The sequence below is a fragment of the Bos mutus genome, chromosome 24 (genome assembly GCF_027580195.1).
Source record: "Bos mutus isolate GX-2022 chromosome 24, NWIPB_WYAK_1.1, whole genome shotgun sequence".
NCBI classification, from domain to species: Eukaryota; Metazoa; Chordata; class Mammalia; order Artiodactyla; family Bovidae; genus Bos; species Bos mutus.
The window spans coordinates 48,898,746-48,921,258 of NC_091640.1; the positions used below are offsets into that span (position 1 = coordinate 48,898,746).

The following is a 22,513-nucleotide window of genomic DNA, read 5'->3' on the forward strand; positions in this document are numbered from 1 at the left end:
ATTCCCATTTCTACATGCCCAGATATCATCTCTGTTTTGCCAAATCCAGTGGCTATGTTTTAATCCTCATCTCATCCTCAATCTTCAACCTATAGTGGGTTCACTCTTTCTTCCTTTTAAGACATGCCTACCTGACAGCACACACTTCCTCATCTATCCAACATCTGAAGGCTGGCAGCCCCCCAGGGGTCCTTCTTTCCTTCTCATGCCACTTTCTCTCTCAACGTACTCTCATCTCCCTTGTGACTTTGAGTATCTCATTTTGCATTTCCATCTCCAGCCTAGAATTCTCTGAGTTCCAAGCCACTATCATCTCTCGCTGGGTTGATTCAACTGGACTCTGAGTCTTAACTTTCACTTCTTTAAGTCACTTCGCCACAATATTCTTTTCAAAGGCACGTTAGGCCAGATGCTCTATTGTTCAGAACGCTTTAACGAGGACTTCCCTGATGGTCCATGGTTAAGAATCTGCCTTCCAATGCAGGGGATGTGGGTCCGGTCCCTAGTCAGGGAACTAAGATCCCACACACTGTGGAGCAATTACACCCATGTACCGCAACTAGAGAGAGCCTGTGGGCTGCAACAAAGACCCAGTCCTGCCAAACAACAACAACGAACCAAACAAACAAACAAAAAAACCCTGGAATGACTTATTCCAAATTATGGATAACATCTAAACTCCTTACGAGGAGGAGCCTGTCAGGCTGACTATACTGACCTATACTTCTAATCCCACTTAATACTTTCCCTACTCAGCACATCCACACTGCAAGACATTCTGGTCTGCTTAGAGCTTCCTGAATCAACAGCCCTGTCCTACTTCAGTGCCTTTGCATATGCTGGTAAACATACTACTCCCACTCTTTCTCCACTGACTATTACTCATCTATCAGGTCTCAGCTAAATACCACTTTCTCACAGAGCAAGCAGTCGAGCTCACCCACATCCCTCAATCCAAATTAAGATTCTCATGATTCTCCTGCATTATGCTACAGTTATTTTGCCTACCCTATTTATAATTTTGTATTTATCTGCTTGCTAATTGCTCTTCCCTCCACTAACTCCCTGAGGTGGGGGCAGGGGGCAGGGTCCATGTCTGTTCAATCATCACTATATGCTCAAGTGAAAGTTAAAGTCGCTCAGTCGTGTCCAACTCTTTGTGACCCCATGGACTATACAGTTCATGCAAGTCTCTAGGCCAGAATACTGGAGTATTCCTTCTCCAGGGGATCTTCCTAACCTGGGGCAAAATATGACATTAATAAAATCATATGTTTTGAATGGATATGATTCTCTCCTTGAATTTATACTTTGTTTTACTTTTGTATTTACTGTATTTAATCCTATTTAAAAGCTAACAAGTAACTAATAGTAAGACTGTTGTGATTATTTTCAGAAGTGGAAGCTGAAATTCAAAAGATTAAGTCATTTCCTTACTATTAAACAGCTACTAAGAGAGGGAAGCAGGATTCAGACCCAGGTATGTCTGATTCTAGAGTCTTTGTTCTTGGATGGCAAAACGGAAGCTCAGACATATGATTTATCAATGACTTATGTAACAAGAACTTGAAAGCTTTCTCTCGTTCTTCTGGGAAAATAAGTAGATATGTATTACTTACATATTGAGGATATAAACACAATCAATTCATTTAAAAAAATTTCTGTGGCTGCCCCCTGTGATGTTAGTGACTTGATAGGTTCCTTAAAGACAATGGCCAGGCCTCCTAGCATCATGCAAGTTCCATGAAGCTTTCTGTAATGCTTTATCTCTTGTGAATGCTCTGTAAGTAGTAATGATGATGCTATAACGAGAGAAATGTCATGCTGAGTTATTCGATGAGAAGAAATACTGCAGTGAGGATAGCATAAATAGAGACCAAAAAAAATTCACAGAATACAGAGTTAGAAAGAGATCTGAGTAGTCACGCACACTGTATTTCTGGAATCCGTTCTGGAGCATTTCTGTTAGGTGCAGACCTCATCTTTGTTGTACTTGAATCGCGAGTGGGAAAGACGGCTTTTCTATTTACATATGGTACCTAATAAGTCCTTTTTGGTGTAGGGTTTTTTAACTAGAAAAAAAGAAGGTTAACAATGGGCATCACTCTTCCAGTTATCTTTAAACTGTGACCACAGCACTCTAAATAGAAAGGTGATAAGGCTCTGAGTCAGTTAGTGTTAGTCGCTCAGTCATGTCCGACCCTTTTGAGACCCCACAAACTGCAGCCTGCCAAGCTTCTCTATCCATGGGATTCTCCAGGCAAGAATACTGGAGACTGCCATTCCCGTCTCCAGGGGATCTTCCCAACACAGGGATCAAACCCAGGTCTCCTGCATTGCAAGTGGATTCTTTACTGTCTGAGCTACAAGGAAGATAAGGCTCTCAGTCCAGTTCAGTTGCTCAGTCGTGTCCGATTCTTTGCGATCCCATAACTCGCAGCACGCCAGGCCTCCCTGTCCATCACCAACTCCTGGAGTTCACTCGAACTCATGTCCATCGAGTCGGTGATGCTATCCAGCCATTTCATCCTCTATCGTTCCCTTCTCCTCCTGCCCCCAATCCCTCTCAGCATCAGAGTCTTTTCCAATGAGTCAACTCTTCGCATCAGGCGGCCAAAGTATTGGAGTTTCAGCTTCAGCATCAGTCCTTCCAATGAACACCCAGGACTGATCTTTAGGATGGACTGGTTGGATCTCCTTGCAGTCCAAGGGACTCTTAAGAGTCTTCCCCAACACCACAGTTCAAAAGCATCAATTCTTCGGCACTCAGCTTTCTTCATGGTCCAACTCTCACATCCATACATGACCACTGGAAAAACCACAGCCTTGACTAGACTGACCCTTGTTGGGAAAGTAATGTCTCTGCTTTTGAATATGCTATCTAGGTTGGTCATAACTTTCCTTCCAAGGAGTAAGCGTCTTTTAATTTCATGGCTGCAATCACCATCTGCAGTGATTTTGGAGTCCAAAAAAATAAAGTCTGACACTGTTTCGACTGTTTCCCCATCTATTTCCCATGAAGGGATGGGCCCAAATGCCATGATCTTACTTTTCTGAATGTTGAGCTTTAAGCCAACTTTTTCACTCTCTTCTTTCACTTTCATCAAGAGGCTTTCTAGTTCCTCTTCACTTTCTGCCATAAGGGTGGTGTCATCTGCATATCTGAGGTTATTGATATTTCTCCCGGCAATCTTGATTCCAGCTTGTGCTTCTTCCAGCCCAGCGTTTCTCATGATGTACTTTGCATATAAGTTAAATAAGCAGGGTGATAATATACAGCCTTGACATACTCCTTTTCCTATTTGGAACCAGTCTGTTGTTCCATGTCCAGTTCTAACTGTTGCTTCCTGACCTGCATACAGGTTTCTCAAGAGGCAGGTCAGGTGGTCTGGTATTCCCTCTCTTTCAGAATTTTCCACAGTTTACTGTGATCCACACAGTCAAAGGCTTTGGCATAGTCAATAAAGCAGAAATAGATGTTTTTCTGGAACTCTCTTGCTTTTTTCGATGATCCAGCGGATGTTGGCAATTTGATCTCTGGTTCCTCTGCCTTTTCTAAAACCAGCTTGAACATCTGGAAGCTTAGGGAGCTACAATAACTCCTCTGAGGTCACTAAATATTTACTAACCAAAGTAGCGTATCAAGTAAGTGCTAAAACTTAAGAGTTAACTCAAGTCTGTTTAACTTGCAGAGTAAGCTTATTTCATAATAAGCTTTAGTTTTTAGTGATGGGAGGATGAAGGACATATTTTCCTACTGTAGGTGGTAGAAGCTGTAGTGGTAGTAATACTTGGCACTGATGTTTACACAGTACATATTTATATGTTGTTGTTTAGTCACTGAGTTGTGTCCGACTCTTTTGCAACCTCATAAACACCTATAGCTTGCCAGGCTCCTCTGTCCATGGGATTTCCCAGGCAAGAGGATTTTATATCACATATTTATAAAGTTATATGTCAGACATTGTGCTAAGTACTTTCTATGCATTATCGCATTTCATTTGTACAACAATCCCATGGGCAAGATATTATTGTTTTTCTTTAACAAATGAGGGAACCAAAGATCAGCAGGGTTAAAGTCAAGGTCACATGAAGGCTAAACCTAGATTTTTCAGATTCGTATGCTCATATTCTTTAACTTAAAAAAAAAATTGTGGTAAAGTACACGTAACATAAAATTTACCATCTAACCATTTTCTACCACGTCAGCAGTGTTAAGTACACTCACATGGCTTGCAACCTCTTTAACTTTTTAATTGGAAAATTTCAAATATATACAAAGATAGGATAAAATAATGAACCTCCATTTACTTATTATCCAACTCCAACCATGATTCAACTTATGGCCAATCTAGTTTCTTTATACTCACCCATTTTCTTCCCTCAAGTGTCATTTTGAAGCAAACTCCTGACATATCTTTCAGCCATTAATATACTGATATGTACCTCCAAAAGATAAAGATTCTTCTTTTAAAACTATAATTCCATCCTCAGCTATAAAGTGTTAATAGTAATCTCTGAAAATTATCAAATATCCAGTCTTCAACTTTTTTATTTGGCAAAAAAAATGGGTTTTGTTGTTGTTGTTTTTAATAAGAGTATGTTATGTAGTAGGAGGATCAAAATAAAGTCTTTATAGTATAACTTGACTTTATTAGAGGATGTTTCTCTCTTTTTCATTGTAATGTATTAGTTGATTAAATTAGGTTATTTGTCCCCTAGTTTCTTGCAATATGGATTTTGATAAAGGTGTTTCAATGTTTCTCTGTTCTAGATACTTCCAATAAACTGGTAGATGTTCTAGAGGCCTGATCACATTAGGCACTTCTTGTCTTTTTTTTTTTTTTTTAAAGCAAGACTACTTCATGAATGATGGTGTGTTCTGTATCAGGAGACACATCATGTCTAGTTCTATTTTTTGTCTAAATCAGCAGTTACTCATGTTCATTGCTTGGCTCCATTCATTTCTTAAGGTTCGTTAAATGGTGATATTCTAATTGTATCATTCCCTTTTCAGTGGTCAGCAGTAACATTCCCCTAAAGCGGTGTTTTCTCATATCTATTGTTTTGCTACCATCTTATATGAAAGGCGGGATAAATCCTTTGTTTCTTTTAGTAGAAATCTTGTTGCTAGTGATGTTCAATGCTGTGCTACTAGGCTGGTCACTATTTCTGTGAGTTCAAAGGACAGAAACAGAATGACTAAACATACCTACAGATATTAAAAAACAAAAACCTGAGTCCATACAAAGACTTCCTATTTAAACTAAGATCAAAGAGTTTTTATTCAATCTCTTCTATTTTATATATACATACACTGCTTCCAGGTTCCCAAGGCAATGGGGAAAACAAAATTAGAATATTGTACAATTGCACCTTTGCTTTATCTTGCGTTACAAGCACAGGTCTTGAAATAACAATACCAAGGTTGTTACACAACTATTTTTTTTCAGTTGTGTCTTTAAGGTACAGCCTACTAGGGAAGAAGAGTCACTAGGATGTTTGGTTATACCACTGACTGGATATATATTTCGGTTTATTTAAATTTATTTAAATTTTAGAGACTACTCTTTCAAACTGTTTTATGATCATGTTATACGTATAATCAGTAATATTCAAACCAGCTCTACTGAAGGAACTTTTTCTTAACTTAGGAACTCTTTATATAGGTTTAATGTAAGTTAAAGCTAAAGCAACAGGAATTACAGAGTCTACTTATATTCCTATTCACTGCATCCTAGTCCTTCACTCTCCTTACAGGTAACTGTCAAAAAAATTTTTTTTTATAGTTTGTCTTTTCATGTTTTTCAAATACAAATAGATCCAAAATGGATAAATAAATATAAATAGATTCAGATATAAATGGGTATCACCAACCTATCCTGAGGATGATTATGTGGCAACATACAGAACTTCATAAAGCAATATTTTTCATTTATTTTTATAGATGGATAGTACTCTATCATGTGAATGTGCCAAAATTTATTCAACCAGTTCTTTTCAATAGTTTTAGACTGAAGATCAACTTGTTTGGTTTCAATGCTCTCACATATAATTTTATGTTACATTCATATATACCCAGGTTTTTTACCTAAGTGTTAGTCACTTAGTCATGTCTGACTCTTTGCAACCCTACGGACTGTAGCCCTCTGTGGGATTCTCCATGCAAGAATACTGGAGTGGGTAGCCATTCTCTTCTCCAAGGGATCTTCCAGACCCAGGGAATGAACTCATGTCTCCTGCCTTGCAGGTGGATCCTCTGCCATCTGAGTTATGAGGAAAGCCTTTCATATGTGGTATATTTTATTTGCTTTCTTTTTATATTTTATTTGCTTTCTTTTTATATTTTATTTTTTGGCATTCAGGAAATTTGTACTTTTGTTTTAATGGTTACCTCTATGTGAAGAACTTTATGTAATCCCTGTTTCTTATTTTTTGTCATTTTCTATTGGTTAGCTACTGTAAGCAATATCAAATTAACTCATTACTTCATCTTCTTCTCTCCCCGGATCTGAAATAATATCCTTTAACTCCGAGTTAACCATCAGGCCGTCAGCAGTTTATTCTGTTTACATGTTCTCCCCATCTCCTTCCTCCATATTTTAATAGTTGTGATGAATGTGCATGGTAAGATACACAGCCTTTACATACTATCTTCACTCTCTCCTTCATGAATATTTTTTCGTGTTAGTTTTACGAGTTAAAAATATACATAATGCTCATCACCAGTCTTTATATTTGTATCTCCCCAGTCATTGTGGTTCTCTAAAGTTCTTTACCTAGTATAGGGACTGGCAAACTACAAACCATGGGCCAAATGAGATTAGTGGCCTGTTCTAATGTGGCCTTTGAACTAAGAATGGTTTTTGCATTTTGAAAGGAAAGGGTTGTAAACAAAATACCCCAAAGACAGATGACAAAGACAGCAATAGAAAACCTTTGATGAGTACTACTCTTGTAAAGCCCTAGGGAAGGGAACAATATTCTCAGAGTTTTTATATTTCGTAAGATTGTGTTTCTTATATTTGCAAGTCAGTCTGCATGTGCACTCAGTCACTCAGTCGTGTTTGACTCTTTGCGACCCCATGGACTGTAGCCCGCCAGGCTCCTCTCTGTCCACTGAATTTTCCAGGCAAGAAGACTGGAATGGGTTGCCATTTCCTACTCCAGGGGATCTTCCTGATCCAGGGATAGAACTTGTGTCTCTGGCACTGGCAGGCAGATTCTTTACCACTGAGCTAGGAGGGAAGCCCTCAAGGCAGTTTGGTGGGATATAAAATCCTTGGTGATGGAGTCGGTGATAGACAGGGAAGTCTGGTGTGCTGCAGTCCATGGGGTCACAAAGATTCGGACACGACTGAGTGACTGAACTGAACTGACTGAAAATTCTTGCCTCACATTTGCTTTCCTAGAGTATCTTAAAAATGTTATTTCACTTTACTGTGGCATAAAACACTGCCAAAAAGCCTGTTGACAATTTTATTTTCTTTACTTAAAAGTGACCTGGTCTTTTTGCCTGAGTACCCTTCAAGTGTTTTTTTCTCTAGTTTGTAACTCTGCAATTTCACTGGAGTTTGTGTTGGTACTTGTTGTCCTGGGTTGAGTTTTCAAAGGCATACAACATATGCTCTTTCAACATGTAGTTTCAAATCTTTTCCTTCATAATTTAGGAAAGTTTCTTTGAAGCACAGCTTTTAGCATCTTTCTTCTTTGGGGGGATTCCTAATTTATATATTAGGAATGGATTATGTTGGATTTCTGCCTACACACACTATATAGTCACTTTCTAGTGAACCTTTTTTCTTTTATTTCTTTTTGCTTTCAAGCTTTTCTTCCTTTTCACTTTCTGTTTTTCTTAAGGAATTATATCTGTTTATTTACTAAATATTTTATCTTTGTGGATGAAGTGAAGTAGCTTAGTCATGTCTGACTCTTTGCAACCCTGTGGACTGTAGACCACCAGGCTCCTCTGTCCATGGGATTCTCCAGGCAAGAATACTGAGTGGGTTGCCATTTCCTTCTCCAGGGGATCTTCCCAACCCAGGGTTTGAACCCAGGTTTCCCGCATTGCAGGCAGACGCTTTAACCTCTGAGCCACGAGGGAAGCCCATCTTTGTGGACAGTCTATACTTCTGAAAATTTTTATTTCTAATTTTATTTAGAAATAAAATTTGTCCATTTGAGTTTTTATAATCCTGATTTATGTTGTTCTGTTCTATCATTTTCTTAGTTTCTTTTAAGTTGTTCTGAAAAGTTATTTAACAGTTTTAATCTATTTTGTGGATATATCTCATGATCATATTGTCGATACAGGAGTTATTCTTCTTATTCTCTTCTTTCTTTACACTGGATTTGACTGTGACTTCTCTCTTTTGCTCATTTGTAATAAAGTTAGTTTTCCTGTCTTTCTTCACCTTTCTGTGAAGTATCCATAAACATGGCCATGCACCTTCTAGAATCTCCTGGCTCTCTTTCCCAATCCTATATTTATCTGAACTTTTTCTTTTTCCTTTGCTTATAATCCCTGATCTCCTCTGGGGGCTCCATTTCTGGTAGCTTCGCCTCACTGTGGGGCTTGGTCCTAGAAGAGAGCTTCAGCCATTTAGTTTTATGAGCTGACAGGGCCCAGAGGCTGGAACCCCTTCAGCTCTTATAGCAGACCCCTAACACTGAACTCTGGGTTACAGTGTGCAAACCCCTTCCAGTTTCAGGTGCTGGCCCGTGAACTTCCCAGTGAATCCCTCTGTCTCCTTCTCAGCTGGCCCCTTGGCTGTCTCATCCTTCTAGCTCCTCTCACACTGACACTGCATGGATCTTGTAGCTCTAGGAAGTTTTTACCCACCCTCCAGTATTTTGGGTTTCATGTGGCTACACTGTCACCTAGTTTTGTTGTAAATGTTGTGTTTGTTGATGCATTCTATTTGTTGTTTTCATGGGGAAATTTCAAAAAAATGAAAAAACTTTGCAGCTGGATCCACATTCCCAGGAATTCTGCTCACACAGCTTATATGCCTAAGCACTGTATATACTCTTAATTAAAAGCCCTTCCACTCTGTAAGACTCAGATGAAAACCACTAAAACCTTTTATGATGTCTTCTCAGAGCAGCCTTTTATCTGTAGCATTCTATAAAATATAAGCTGATACTTATCCTATCTATAAACATGTACATCACTGTGATATCTACAAATGTTTATCTCAAATCATTAAAGAAGGATCAGCATCATCATTTTGTATTTCCTAACAAGCCTTGTCACACACTCAGGCCTACTACTGTCGTGTAACTCCAGGGTACACCAAGCACACTGTATCTGAGGTTTTCAGGGACATGTTCCGGGGACATGGTTCACACAGAATACAAAGAGAGTGGAGTTCCCTGTAATTCCTGTGCATTGCAGGAAAGCACATCTCTTCCTATTACCCAGTGTATCTCCACAGAACTAATGGAACCAGAGAATACCAATGTTAAAGAAGTCACACATAAAAAATCTACTTTAAGGCATAATACTTGGGCAATTTTGCCCAAGACCACAGCAAATTAAAGATAAAAAACCAGAACACAGGTCTTCTAACTTTGAAAGAAATGGGAACCCACTCCAGTACTCTTGCTTGGAAAATTCCATGGACAAAGAAGCCTGGAAGACTACAGTCCATGGGTCCCAAAGAGCCTGATACACACACACACACACTTCTAATTTTCAGGCTGTTACTCTATCCAAAACTTTTCTAGATCACTCATCAATATGCATTTGTTCAAGATGATTCTAAATATGGTCCTGATAATCCCCTTTCCAGCTACTAAACCCTGCCAGGCTCACAGAGGCTCTTGTCTCAAGCCCTCTACATTCACTGCTCCATCTTCCTGGAACACACTGCCTCTACATGACTCACTGCTGCTCCTTCCTTGGGCTGTGCGCAAACATCACCTTCCCAATGAGGCAAACCCTCCACTGACCACCCATTACTACACTGCGGCCTTCCTTTGGCCTGCGCTCCCAATCCCTTTGCGCTGCTTTACTTTCCCAGGGGAACTTCTTACATTCCATTCACTTGTTCATTTGTCACCTGTGCATACAATCATTACATCTCTCCTCATTAGAATGCAGGCTTCATGGTGGCAGAAATTTTTTTCACTGATGTCTTCATAGAACAGAGAAAAAAGTGGCTGAGAAGATACCAGTTGCTCACTAGTTTTTGGATGAAAGAATAAGGAATTTCAAATACCACATGGAGTTTTTTTATGCATGTACTACTCTTTTGTAAGTAGTATTACTGTTAACCAAGATAATATTATTAATTATATGGAGATCAAATTTCAAATTGCCCACATCCATTGGATCATAGAAAAAGGGAATTCCAGAAAAACGTCTACTTCAGCTTCACTGACTATGCTAAAGTCTTTGACTGTATGGATCCCAACAAACCGTGGAAAATTCTTAAAGAGGTGGGAATACCAGACTACCTTACCTGTCTCCAGAGAAACCTGTATGCAGGTCAAGAAGCAACAGTTAGAACTGGACATGGAAAAATGGACTGGTTCCAAATTGGGAAAGGAATATATCAAGGCTGTATATTGTCATCCTGCTATTTAACTTATATGCAGAGTACATCATGTGAAATGCTGGGCTGAATGAATCACAAGCTGGAATTAAGACTGTAGGGAGAAATATCAACAACCTCAGATATGATGATACTACTCTAATGGCAGAAAGCGAAGACGAATTAAAGAACCTCTTGATGAGGGTGAAAAAGTTGGCTTAAAATTCAACATTCAAAAAACGAAGATTATAGCATTCAGTCCCATCATTTCATGGCAAATAGATGGGGAAAAAAATGGAACAGTGACAGATTTTATTTTCTTGGGCTCCAAAATCACTGCGGATGGTGACTGCAGCCATAAAATTAAAAGACGCTTGCTCCTTGGAAGGAAAGCAATGACAAACCTAGACAGCATATTAAAAAGTAGAGATATACGGACTTTGCTGACAAAGGTCTGTATAGACAAAGCTATGGTTTTTCCAGTAGTCATGTATGGATGTGAGTGCTGGACCATAAAGAAGGCTGAGCGCTGAAGAATTGATGCTTTCAAATTGTGGTATTGGAGAAGACTCTCACAACAAGGAGATTATACCAGTCAATCCTAAAGGAAATCAATCCTGAAGATTTTTTGGAAGGACTGATGCTGAAACTCCAACACTCTGGCCACCTGATAAAAAGAGCTGACACACTGGCAAAGACCCTGAAGATGGGAAAAATTGAGGACAGGAGGAGAAAGAGTGACAGAGAATGAGATGATTGGATAGCATCACCGACTCAATGGAAATTAAGTTTGGACGAACTCTGGAAGATAGTGAAGGACAGGGAAGCCTGGCGTGCTGCAGTTCAAGGGATCACAAAGAGTCAGACACAACTTAGTGACTGAACAACAGCAACAGTGGAGCATTCACAACAGGTATGGGGAATTTAGGACTTAGGCATTTGAGTCTAATCTCTTACTTGGTATCTTATATGATCTCAAATTTGTATTTTGACTGAGGTCACAAGCAGACTATTGTGTTGCTCTAAAATATATATTTTTCTTTAATGTACAATGCTTACTGATCAACTTTGTGACTGAATTAATGACAAACTTTTTTAGGGTCATGTTCTAAGCCTAACAGCATTTTGTGCTCAACCTACAGTTTTTCCATCAGCCCACACTCCAGGATTTACAGTTTGTTCCATTAAAAAGAGCTCAATGACCCTCACCTATTTTCACATCAAAAACAGTATTCATTAAACCCCGAGGTTAATGAATGGACAAAATCTTACTGTACTGACTTCTCATGATGTCAGTGGGATCTTTAAAGTTTAGAATGACAATGGCTCCATCTTTAAAGCTGCTATAACTCAAGGGGTGTTGAAAGCTCTAGGAATAGAATATCATACTGTTCCTGAAGACCCCAATCTCCAGAAAAAGTTGAAAAGGCTAATGACATTATTAAAAGACAACCATGTAAGCATCACTTTCACTTTCTTCATTTTCACTTTCTTACTTTGTTTTCTTCCCTGGTGGCTCAGAGGGTAAAGCGTCTGCCTGCAATGTGGGAGACCTGGGTTCGATCCCTGGGTTGGGAAGATCCCCTGGAAAAGGATGGCAACCCACTCCGGTACTCTCGCCTGGAAAATTCCACGGATGGAGAAGCCTGGTAGGCTACAGTCCATGGGGTCGCAGAGTTGGACATGACTGAGCGACTTCACTTTCTTTCTTTTCTAAGCCTAAAAACGTACTAAATTTTTAATCAGTTTTGACTTTCTTATGAAGATGTATCATACTGGTCACTGAATTGAAATTCAAGTAAGAATAACTTTTGTTTCATTACTAGCAGAGCTTTAGCTCATTATCCAATTCCAAGTGAGAGTTAGACCCAAATGCATAAAAATAAATAACCATGCATGCCTGCCCCGTTTATTATTAAACAAACATGATAAATAACTTCAGTTTTGAGGACTGAAACTTAGTTCTTATAAGTTCATTTTCCAAAAACAACTACTTTGTTGTATTAGCAAATCAAGAAAACCAATATACTCCAAGCATGGAATAGCTTCTAACAATTGTCAAAGCGCAAATTAACTTGTCTTCTGCTTCCCAAAGCATATCACTTCTCATGACTGAGATCTTCAAACTCACATCTTGGAAACTCAAATAATTTATGAATAAGCTGAGAAACAATTTAGGCTTAACTTTCTCTAGTGTTCACTGAATCTTCTAATAATACCTGAAGCTTAGATAAATTCTGATGATTTCATGTTCATTTTTGGATTTATAAGGTAATACTCAAATATTCTTGTAAAGATTTCTTAAGAATTCCTCAGAAAGCCATGAAATTTCCAACGAAACAAGCAGAGCTAAATTCTCAATACAATTTTTTTCTTCTCAGAAATTAAATCCACTAAAGAAAGAGTTGAGTTTCCACTCATACAATGAGTAAGATTACTAGTTTTTGGGGGTCTTATTTGGAGAAACTATAATAAAGTGCCATTTATAAAATATTTGCAGCTTTGACTATAATCAACTGTAATAATAAGATACCAGCTCAAAAATTCTTTTCATTTAAACCTCTTTTGTAATACTGCTTTTTAATAACCCTCATAATAGCCGAATTAAAGGACCCCAACAGAAATCATTCATCCCACATAAAACAAACATTGCCTTTTCTTCTTAGCTTTGTTTTACAGGCTACATTATTTCCAGATGACGCTTGAGGGGACTATGGTTTCAAGAATTAGATGCTTAAATAGACAGCTGCTTTCTATTTGCCATGTAAATCAAGGATATATCAAAGAAAATTCCAAATAGTAGACTTCTTTTCTTCCTATTAGGAACTATGAACTCGGGCAGAAAGGGAGAAAAGAAAGGGAAAAACAATAAATAGTTGAGCAAAGAGAAAATTAAAATAATAATTTCTAACAAAGAAAGTTTGAAGAATCTTAGGAAAAGATGATTTTATATTAGCTCTGTACAGCAGCAGGTAAGAATATTTTCACTCCAGTAGGAGGGGGAAGAAGGAAACTGTGCTCACTGGTTTTCACAAATTTATCACACATTGCTACTGAATTTAATATGCATGGGTTATTTTTTCTGTATTCTTTAAACTTCTCTTAGAAAGTTAATTAATCATTGCCAGATTTCAATGCAAACATCCGTTTATAAGGCAGTAGAGGGAACATAAAAGTTATTTAAGTACTTTTCATGATAATTTTAAAAAATCCTTAAAAAGGATATTTTACCGTATTCTATACGAAGGGACAGGACAAATTTCCTCTCTAGGAATAAAGGGCAGTAGTCTTTATTTCAATTCAGGTGTGCTTAAGAGTGAAGGAATTTATTTTTCTCTTTTAAGCAAGAGGGGATTTCTCCAACTCAAATTGTCTTTAGAAGCATTCTCAGAACATTTCTGAAACTCCCAGTTCAGAAATGCATCAAAACCAAATTATAACACAACCAAGAAAATCAGTCTGATTATGTTAAAGTCCTGGTTTTTAATTAGGAAGAAAAAGTGGCAGGGGTGGGTGTGGAGCTTGCTCATTTGCTAGAGGCCTCATTTATTTGATTTTTAAAATCAATTGTTCTGAAGAAGAAACTTTTTGGGACTTAATCCGTGTGGGGCTTGGAATTTACTTACGTTCAGAGCAGTTGTAGGGAAGGTAGTAAGATTTGTAACCTTATTCACAATGTTTGATTCTTGTTTTTTACATTGGTATTGACATTATGAAAGTAACGATTAAGATCTTGATTAAAATTTCATGATCCTCCTTGGAGAACTGATTGATTTTAGGGCTGAAGCAGAGGAGATATGAGATGAGTTGGAGCACTGTGAAGGTTGCAAAAAAAAAGGTTGATGCATATTCAAAGGGTAGTGGACAAAACCTGAAATGGCTAAAGTTGGAATAACCTGAATAACAAAATAACAACAGTCCTGGATGATAAGAAAATAAGTATCCAGGAGCTTATACTGATAGAAATAAATAACTGCACAGGCAAGAACTTTGGGGAGAGGTGACAACTCTTCCTTGCAGAATTCCATTTATAAATGTAGAGGGAATGAGACAAATAGAAAATCATTCCAAACTCAGTAAAATAATGATGCAGACAAGATTGATCAATGGATGCTAGGATTTGTGGGAAAATGTTTAGGAAAAAACTGAATACTGGCATTGTCTCTAAGTATCTTCCCCTTATACTCTTCCAATATAGTAGAAATATGTAATAATCTAATAAAATATTTCCAGTATAGTGAAAATAACTACTATATAAAAGCATACAGGAATTACAAAGGGAAAATTAGCAAGTTTATAGCCGAGAATATTGGCAGACATCATCCTAGTGATGTGATCAAGTGAAAACATCACCAGTGCGTGTGTGCTAAGTCGCTTCAGTCATGTCTGACTCTCTGCGACCCTACAGACCATAGCTTGTCAGGCTCCTCTGTCCATGGGATTCTCCGGGCAAGAATATTGGAATAGGTGCCGTTTCCTTCTCCAGGGGATCTTTTCAACCCAGAGAATGAAGTCACCGCTCTTACATCCCCTGCATTGGCAGGTGAGTTCTTTACCACTAGTGCCACCTGGGAAACCCAAACATCACCAGTAATATAGACCAACCCCACGTATTCTCTGGAATGATGCTCTGAGAAGGGCATATCACTTCTGTAGTTATCTTTTCCAACAATGCATAACATCAATCTAATCATGAGAAAATGCCAGACAAACCCAAATTGAGGGACATTCTGCAAAATAAATGATTAGTACTCTTCTAAAGTGTATGACACCACCCTTATGGCAGAAAGTGAAGAGGAACTAAAAAGCCTCTTGATGAAAGTGAAAGAGGAGAGTGAAAAAGTTGGCTTAAAGCTCAACATTCAGAAAACGAAGATCACGGCATCTGGTCCCATCACTTCATGGCAAATAGATGGGGAAACAGTAGGAACAGTGTCAGACGTTATTTTTTGGGGCTCCAAAATCACTGCAGATGGTGACTGCAGCCATGAGATTAAAAGACGCTTAGTCCTTGGAAGAAAAGTTATGACCAACCTAGATAGCATATTCAAAAGCAGAGACATGACTTTGCCAACAAAGGTCCGTCTAGTCAAGGCTATGGTTTTTCCAGTGGTCATGTATAGATTTGAGAGTTGGACTGTGAAGAAAGCTGAGTGCCAAAGAATTGATGCTTTTGAACTGTGGTGTTGGAGAAGGCTCTTGAGAGTCCCTTGGACTGCAAGGAGATCCAACCAGTCCATTCTGAAGGAGATCAGCCCTGGGATTTCTGTGGAGGGAATGATGCTAAAGCTGAAACTCCAGTACTTTGGCCACCTCATGCGAAGAGCTGACTCATTGGAAAAGACTCTGATGCTGGGAGGGATTGGGGGCAGGAGGAGAACTGGACGACAAAGGATGAGATGGCTGGATGGCATCACCAACTCGATGCACATGAGTTTGAGTGAACTCTGGGAGTTGGTGATGGACAGGGAGGCCTGGTGTGCTGTAATTCATGGGGTCGCAAAGAGTCAGACACGACTGAGTGACTGAACTGAACTGAAAGTGTCAACGGTCATGATATCCAAGGAAAGACTAAGGAAACATGACAACAAAATGCAATGTAGGATCCTGGACTAGATACCAGAAAAGAGTAAGGGCAATAGTGTTAAAACTGGTAAAATTCAAATGAGGCATGTGTTTTAGTTAACAGTATTGTACCAAGGTTAATTTCTTAGTTTTGAAAAATGTTCTATGGTTACGTAAGATATTTACAAAGGGGAAAGCTGGTGAAGGCTATATGGAAATGGGGAACACATATACACCCATGGCCAATTCACATGAATGTACAGCAAAAACCACAATATTATAAAGTAATTAGCCTCCAATTAAAATAAAAAAAGTAAAATCCTTTGTAAGTCTAAAATTATATGAAAATAATAAAGAAAGAAAGGACTGACGGAGGGAAAAAGGAGAGAAGGGAGGGGCAAATAAATCATAAACATGACAAAAACGTAAAGATCTTTATCTAAAAAGAAAAGTATAAGGTATTAAGTTCTATTTTTCCTTCTTTTCAGTCTAACTCCCCATAGGTAACCACTATTTAATATTTTCTTATGCATTATTCCATAAAAATTAAATGCATACTTTCAATCATACATGTACATGTAACCTATATACTACAAAGTATGGTTTTCTGTTTTTTTCTACCAAATAAAGTGTTATGGATATCTTTTCATATAAATCTATATGGATTGAATTTGTTTTAAAAAATGTCTGAAAAATACTGCATTGGATAAACTTAAACTTTAATCAGTTCCCTAAAGATAGATTTTTTCCCCTTATTTCCATATTTTTGATCTTAAACCAGGACGAAAAATATGGCACTAACAGTAAAGAATCCACCTGCAATGCAGAAGACATAAAAGATGCAGGTTCAATCCCAGGAAGATTCTCTGGAGGAGGAAATGGCAACCCACTGCAATATTCTTAACTGGAAAATTCCATGAACAGAGGAACCTGGCAGTCCATGGGGTTGCAAAGACACATGACCGACTGAACACACTTGTATAAATATTAACTTTTTCAGAGTATAAAATTAATTTTCTAAATCCACTCTCATGCCACAATGCCAGCCAAGCTGCTATCTATATGTTATTACACTCAGCAAACAGTTATTTTCTTTCCACGGTGCTCCAAGTACTACTTTTTTTAAACGGCTTCATTGAGATAACACCCACAACCATGCGCACGTACGAGTGCACGGGCGTGCAGTCATGCCCACCTCTCTGTGACCCCATGGGTAGCAGCCCGCCAGGCTCCTCTGTCCATGGGATTTCCCAGGCAAGAATACTGGAGTGGGTTGCCATTTCCTCCTCTGGGGGATCTTCCCAACCCAGGGATCGAACCCTCGTCTCCTGTATCAGCAGGCAGATTCTTTACCACCGAGCCACCTGTGAAGCCTTCACAACCATGTACTTTGTTAATTTAAATGTACAATTTAACAGTTGTTAGTACATTCAGAATTGTGCAACCATCACCACAATCTAATTTTCAAACATTTTTATCATCCCTGAAAGAAACCCTGAACCATCAGCAGTCACTGGCCATCCTGCATCAAATCATGGATTTTTTCCAATAAATATAGTCGGCTCTCCACAGTCTCAGGTTTTACTTCTGTGGATTTAACCAGCCTTGGATAGAAATTTCTATCCGTGGTTGGGTAAATCTGAGGATATATATGGAGGGCTGACTGTACTATACCACTTTATATAAGGGACATGAGCATCCTTGGATCTTGGTATATGTGAGGGCTCTTAAAACCAATCCCCCCCAGACATTGAGAGACAACATTTACTATGTTTCTTCCTATATGTGCAGCTTATGATAAAGTTTGACTCATGAATTAGGTACTAGAAGAGAATATCCAAATTGCTAGCATCACTACTCTTGTACTTTAGGGTCATTAAACAAAAGAAGGGTTATTTAAACACACGCACTGCTCTCCTGCAACAGGCAGCTGATAATCTGGATGGCTACTATGTGACTAATGGTCGGGATATGCTGGACAAAGGGATGATTCATGTCCCAGGCAGGATGGAGCTGGACATCGAGAGATGTCATCATGCTTCTCAGAATGGTGTGAAACGTAAAACTATCAACTGCTTATTTCTGGAATTCTCCATTTAATATTTTTGGACTGCAGTTGACTGTGGGTAAATGAAACCTTGGAAAGCAAAATTGGGGCTAAGAGGGGGATGACTGTACTTGCTTAGCAAGTTGATGATAAACCCTTAGTTACTATTTCTACATCTGGGGATTTTTCTGACCTGGCTCCTTACTATTTTTGGCCAGGGTCTTTTTGGCTTGTGCCTTTGCATTTATGTTTGGAATGAGGTGGGAAAGTGGATCCTATGAAAAGGTTAAAAATTTCTTTGATGATCACATGGCAATATAATTTGTTTCCTTAAGATTCCACCTAGAATAAACTAGTCATCTCAACTAGTTGCCAAGATAATCGTTAGAAATTAGGGAAACAATGTTTACATGTAATTGTGACAACAGTCCTAATTAAAAGCTACAGTTACATTTAAAAAGCAGCTACAATTCATTTATTATTTTTGTTTCACTGCCTATATTCAGGTTGTGTTTTATATGACCAAAGTTATTTTAGAGGTTTATTCTTTTCTTTTTTTCTTTTTTGGCTGAGTGTTGAAGCAAGTTGGATCTTAGTTCCCTGACTGGGGATGGACCTGTACCCCCAGCAGTGGAAGTGCAGAGTCTTAACCACTGGACTGCCAGAGAAGTCCCTAGGGGTTAATTCTTATGAAAATAGTGTTGAAAGATTCTTCTCTAACAATTCTCTCATGTCTTTTTAGTCGCTGAATTACATTTTATGAAACTCTGACATAAAGACACCCAGAGTCAGCCAAGCCAACTGAATGTCACCAGCCTTCCCAAATGCCTCAATCACTCTCTGCCCAGCTATCACTGCAGTGAGCATTCTCTCTCCCCACGGAGAGCTCAACTGCAATTTTTGTTTTATTTTCCCTTAAGCAGTCAGGGCATTTCCTCATTATCTAGAAGCTGGCTGAAGGTTTCAGGTTTCCCCTGAGAGGTTCAGACAAAATGGCTGTACTAAAGTACTCATGTTAATGTTTTCATAACATGCTATTTGTTTTCTATGCTGTTACTCAATTGACTGGTGAATTATACAGTATAATGACAATAAACTTTTCTTAATAAACTCAGAAATCTCTAGGTAGTCTGAAAGTACTCTATGTACTCCAGTGAGAAGAAAAACAAATCCTTATTTTTATGCACGTATTCAAACTCTCTGCTAATATAGTTCTCTCGGTCCTGGTGTAGAAAGTATACATCTGGGAATTCACTGCTGCATTAAGGCCCTTTCATTTTCCTTTTCCGTCTTTTACAAACAAGTGTTCTAATGCATTCATTGAGGACACAGAATTTTATGTGGTTGTTGGCAAAGACACTTAACAAGTGAAATTTCTGGGGAAGAAAAAGGGAACATAATTTATTCGTCCAATTAATGGCCAAGTTAAAAGAGAACGATAATGAGAACATGATTTCAAAAGTTCACGCTCTCATACATAGTGTTTTGAGCAATGAGAATGACCAATAAAACATGAGTTGTCACCAAGAAGAACTACCACAGCACTTACTTTTGAGGTTGCTACTGTTTTCTTTAGTCACCTTTCAGTCTAGTGGCAGGGGGAGTGATTCACAATCATCTGTACTACCACTGAATCAGTGTTACCCACCCTCTTCACTTAGCTCTAAGCAAAGGCAGCAAAATCCAAGTTCATAAACCTATCTGAAAAACACTGTGATTTGCAGTCTCATACATATAAATGTTAAAATAAGACTGTCAATGACAGTTTCATATGGAATTTTCCTTGTATTTCTAGAAAGCAGATGCTTCAAGAAGTTCCTTTTTATTAACACTTAGTGAAAATTTCATGCAAGAGGAAAACAAGGACTCTAAAAACTGTACAGTTCAATAGCAGACTTCATATATCCATTACGAGTTCTGCTTGTGCGTTCACTGCATAATCACCTCCATAACTGGCAAATGCTATTAAACATGACCCATTTTCTCAAAGAAAATATCAATTTTCAGGCCTCTGATTAAAGGAGAATACTATTAGGGCAACCTCAGCATACACATTCAGCACATTTTGTGTGGAATGAAACAACAGGAATACCATATAAATCAAATTATACACGTATAAAAATGACAAAACATTCACAGCTGAACAAAATTCATATTCTTAATAAACATAACCCTATTGCCACTCTGGCCCCAAATGTGGATTCTAAGGAGTAAGTATAAAGAATTACTTTTCTTATAACAAGTTATGACAAGAGAAGAATTAAATTAGCCATAATGCTCATTTTTTTCAAAAAGATGAGAATATTCAGCTAGCAGGAAAATTTTAAAAGATAGTGTTTTTTTTTTTTAAGAGAGAAGTACTTTGGAATTTCAAACTTAATACCTTAATGGGATGACAGATCATAACATCTTTCTCACACACACACTAAATAAATAAATATAAGAGAAGAAAAACAGCGCCAGTCAGGTTGTGGCTGCACATAGCTATCTCTGTTTATCAGTGTCTGATATCCGGACTGGGTGCTGTTCCCACAGTCTCGTATCAGCACAACCATTTAGAAATGAAACAAACCACAGCAGGAAACAAGCAAAACAACTCTCTGGCTGTCTGGTACACATCACCACTTCAAACTCAGAATACAAAAATTTTCTGCTCAAGTTTCTGAATATTGACTTTAAGTTGTCCCCAGATAAACAAATAGGGAGGTTCTTATTAGAACTGGATGAACTATCTCTGTGACTCGTGACATGAAAGTTTTTCGTATTCTCATCTAAGCATGCTCCACAATATAAGAAGTGTCATGGACAATGCTGCTGTCCTAAAGGAACCCACACGACAGGTTCGCCTTCTCACTCCACAGTGCTCTTCCCTGGGCTGTGTCTATTCTATTCTATCATCATCCTCTGCGGTCAGGTGGTAATAACCTCTTCATCTTTAAAAGCAGGGGGAACAAATGCCACATGTTACTGCTGTTCTCTGCTGACCACGACTGACGAGACCAGGGCAGACACCCTGGACGAGAACCCCCGCAGAGCCAGTTAGATTCTCTCTCTCCCAGGACTTGAGAATTAGAGGACTCTGAACAGTCAGCAAAAGGCATGACTCTCACTAAAACACATTAAGGGTTGGGAGGGAAGTGGGGTGGGAGGAGGGGTGAAGGTTGCTATTTCAGACAGCAACTATAGAAAAGGGGCCTACGGGACGCAGCAGCAGAATAAATCTGAAGCAAAAAGAAGCAGATAACAAAACTAAATGTCCAGAAAGACAGGCTATTTTGAAGAATCCAATGGCTTTTCAATTTTAGGTTCTTGTTCTCTGAAATCCAGGTGTGTATCTTCCCCGTGAGTTTAGTGAGAAACCACTGCATACTTCTTACAAAATTCCTCCTTTCGTTTCTCTGTAATTAGTTTGGGTGGCCTTCCTGACTAAGGTAATAAGATTCCTAATTATTAACAATCATTGATTTAGGTTTGACTTTCTTCAACCACGTGTTAATAATCTTTGAAAAAACTTTTTCCCTTGATTTGAAATGTTTCTTCTTTATTTTCTATTACAGGTTTCTTAGTGGTCAAGAACAGTCAGAACTTGGGAAGAGGGGGAATTGTTATTTTTTAATTTAGCAATGAAAGGAAAAATTTTTTATTGACAAGGTAACTACTTACATAATCTGGTAGAGGAACATCATTGGAACTCAGCGAACCTCTCAAGGACTGTGTGGCTTGTTCCAGAACTTTGTTGTGTTTTTTCGACAGCAAGGAAAACAAGCTGAAAAAACAAACAAAAGCCCAATTATATTAAAAGAACTAAGTGTCTCCTTTCATAGGTTTTATATGGAATTATATAATTACACAGAATGTCAATTATTTCAAAATATACTTGTAATTGATTATTTTTTATGCCTGTGTGAACAGCAAGATTAACAATACTATTGATATAATAAATGATAAAGTGAAAAGAATGTTTAAATTCTAAGGGCTCTAAAAAATAAAAGTTTTCCAGTTTAAGACCGTATTTCAAGCACAAGAGAAACTTTCAGAAGATTACTATCATGGAAAGAACAGTGGACAGAAATTTAGAAAATCTGGGACATGAACTGACTTTAGGAGTAACTCAGAGTGCATACTCTGTTACAAATCACTTGAGCTTGCTGTATCTCAATTTTCTCATCTTTCAAATAAGTGTATTAGATTATTTCTCTAGCATAATATAGAGTCCACGATTCTATATTATGGCTTTATATTCTTATTTCTCAAAAAGACTGACTTTCAATATTGTATTATAAGATTTTGCTTCTGGCCATGATGGATTAACTGGTACTGAATAACTTGCCTGTGTAAACAACTAAAAACTGAACAAAATATA

At 38.2% G+C, this 22,513-nt stretch overlaps 1 protein-coding gene across 3 annotated transcripts in view; it reads right to left on the bottom strand.

Moving 5' to 3' along the window:
* Positions 1 to 22,513, bottom strand: part of DYM (dymeclin) — a 395,381-nt gene that overhangs the window by 111,062 nt on the left and 261,806 nt on the right. For all 3 annotated transcript variants that reach the window (XM_005886705.2, XM_070361533.1, XM_070361534.1), the window contains one exon: positions 21,814 to 21,916. In XM_005886705.2, coding sequence (XP_005886767.1) covers positions 21,814 to 21,916 — 103 coding nt within the window. The remainder of the gene's footprint in view (positions 1 to 21,813; positions 21,917 to 22,513) is intronic.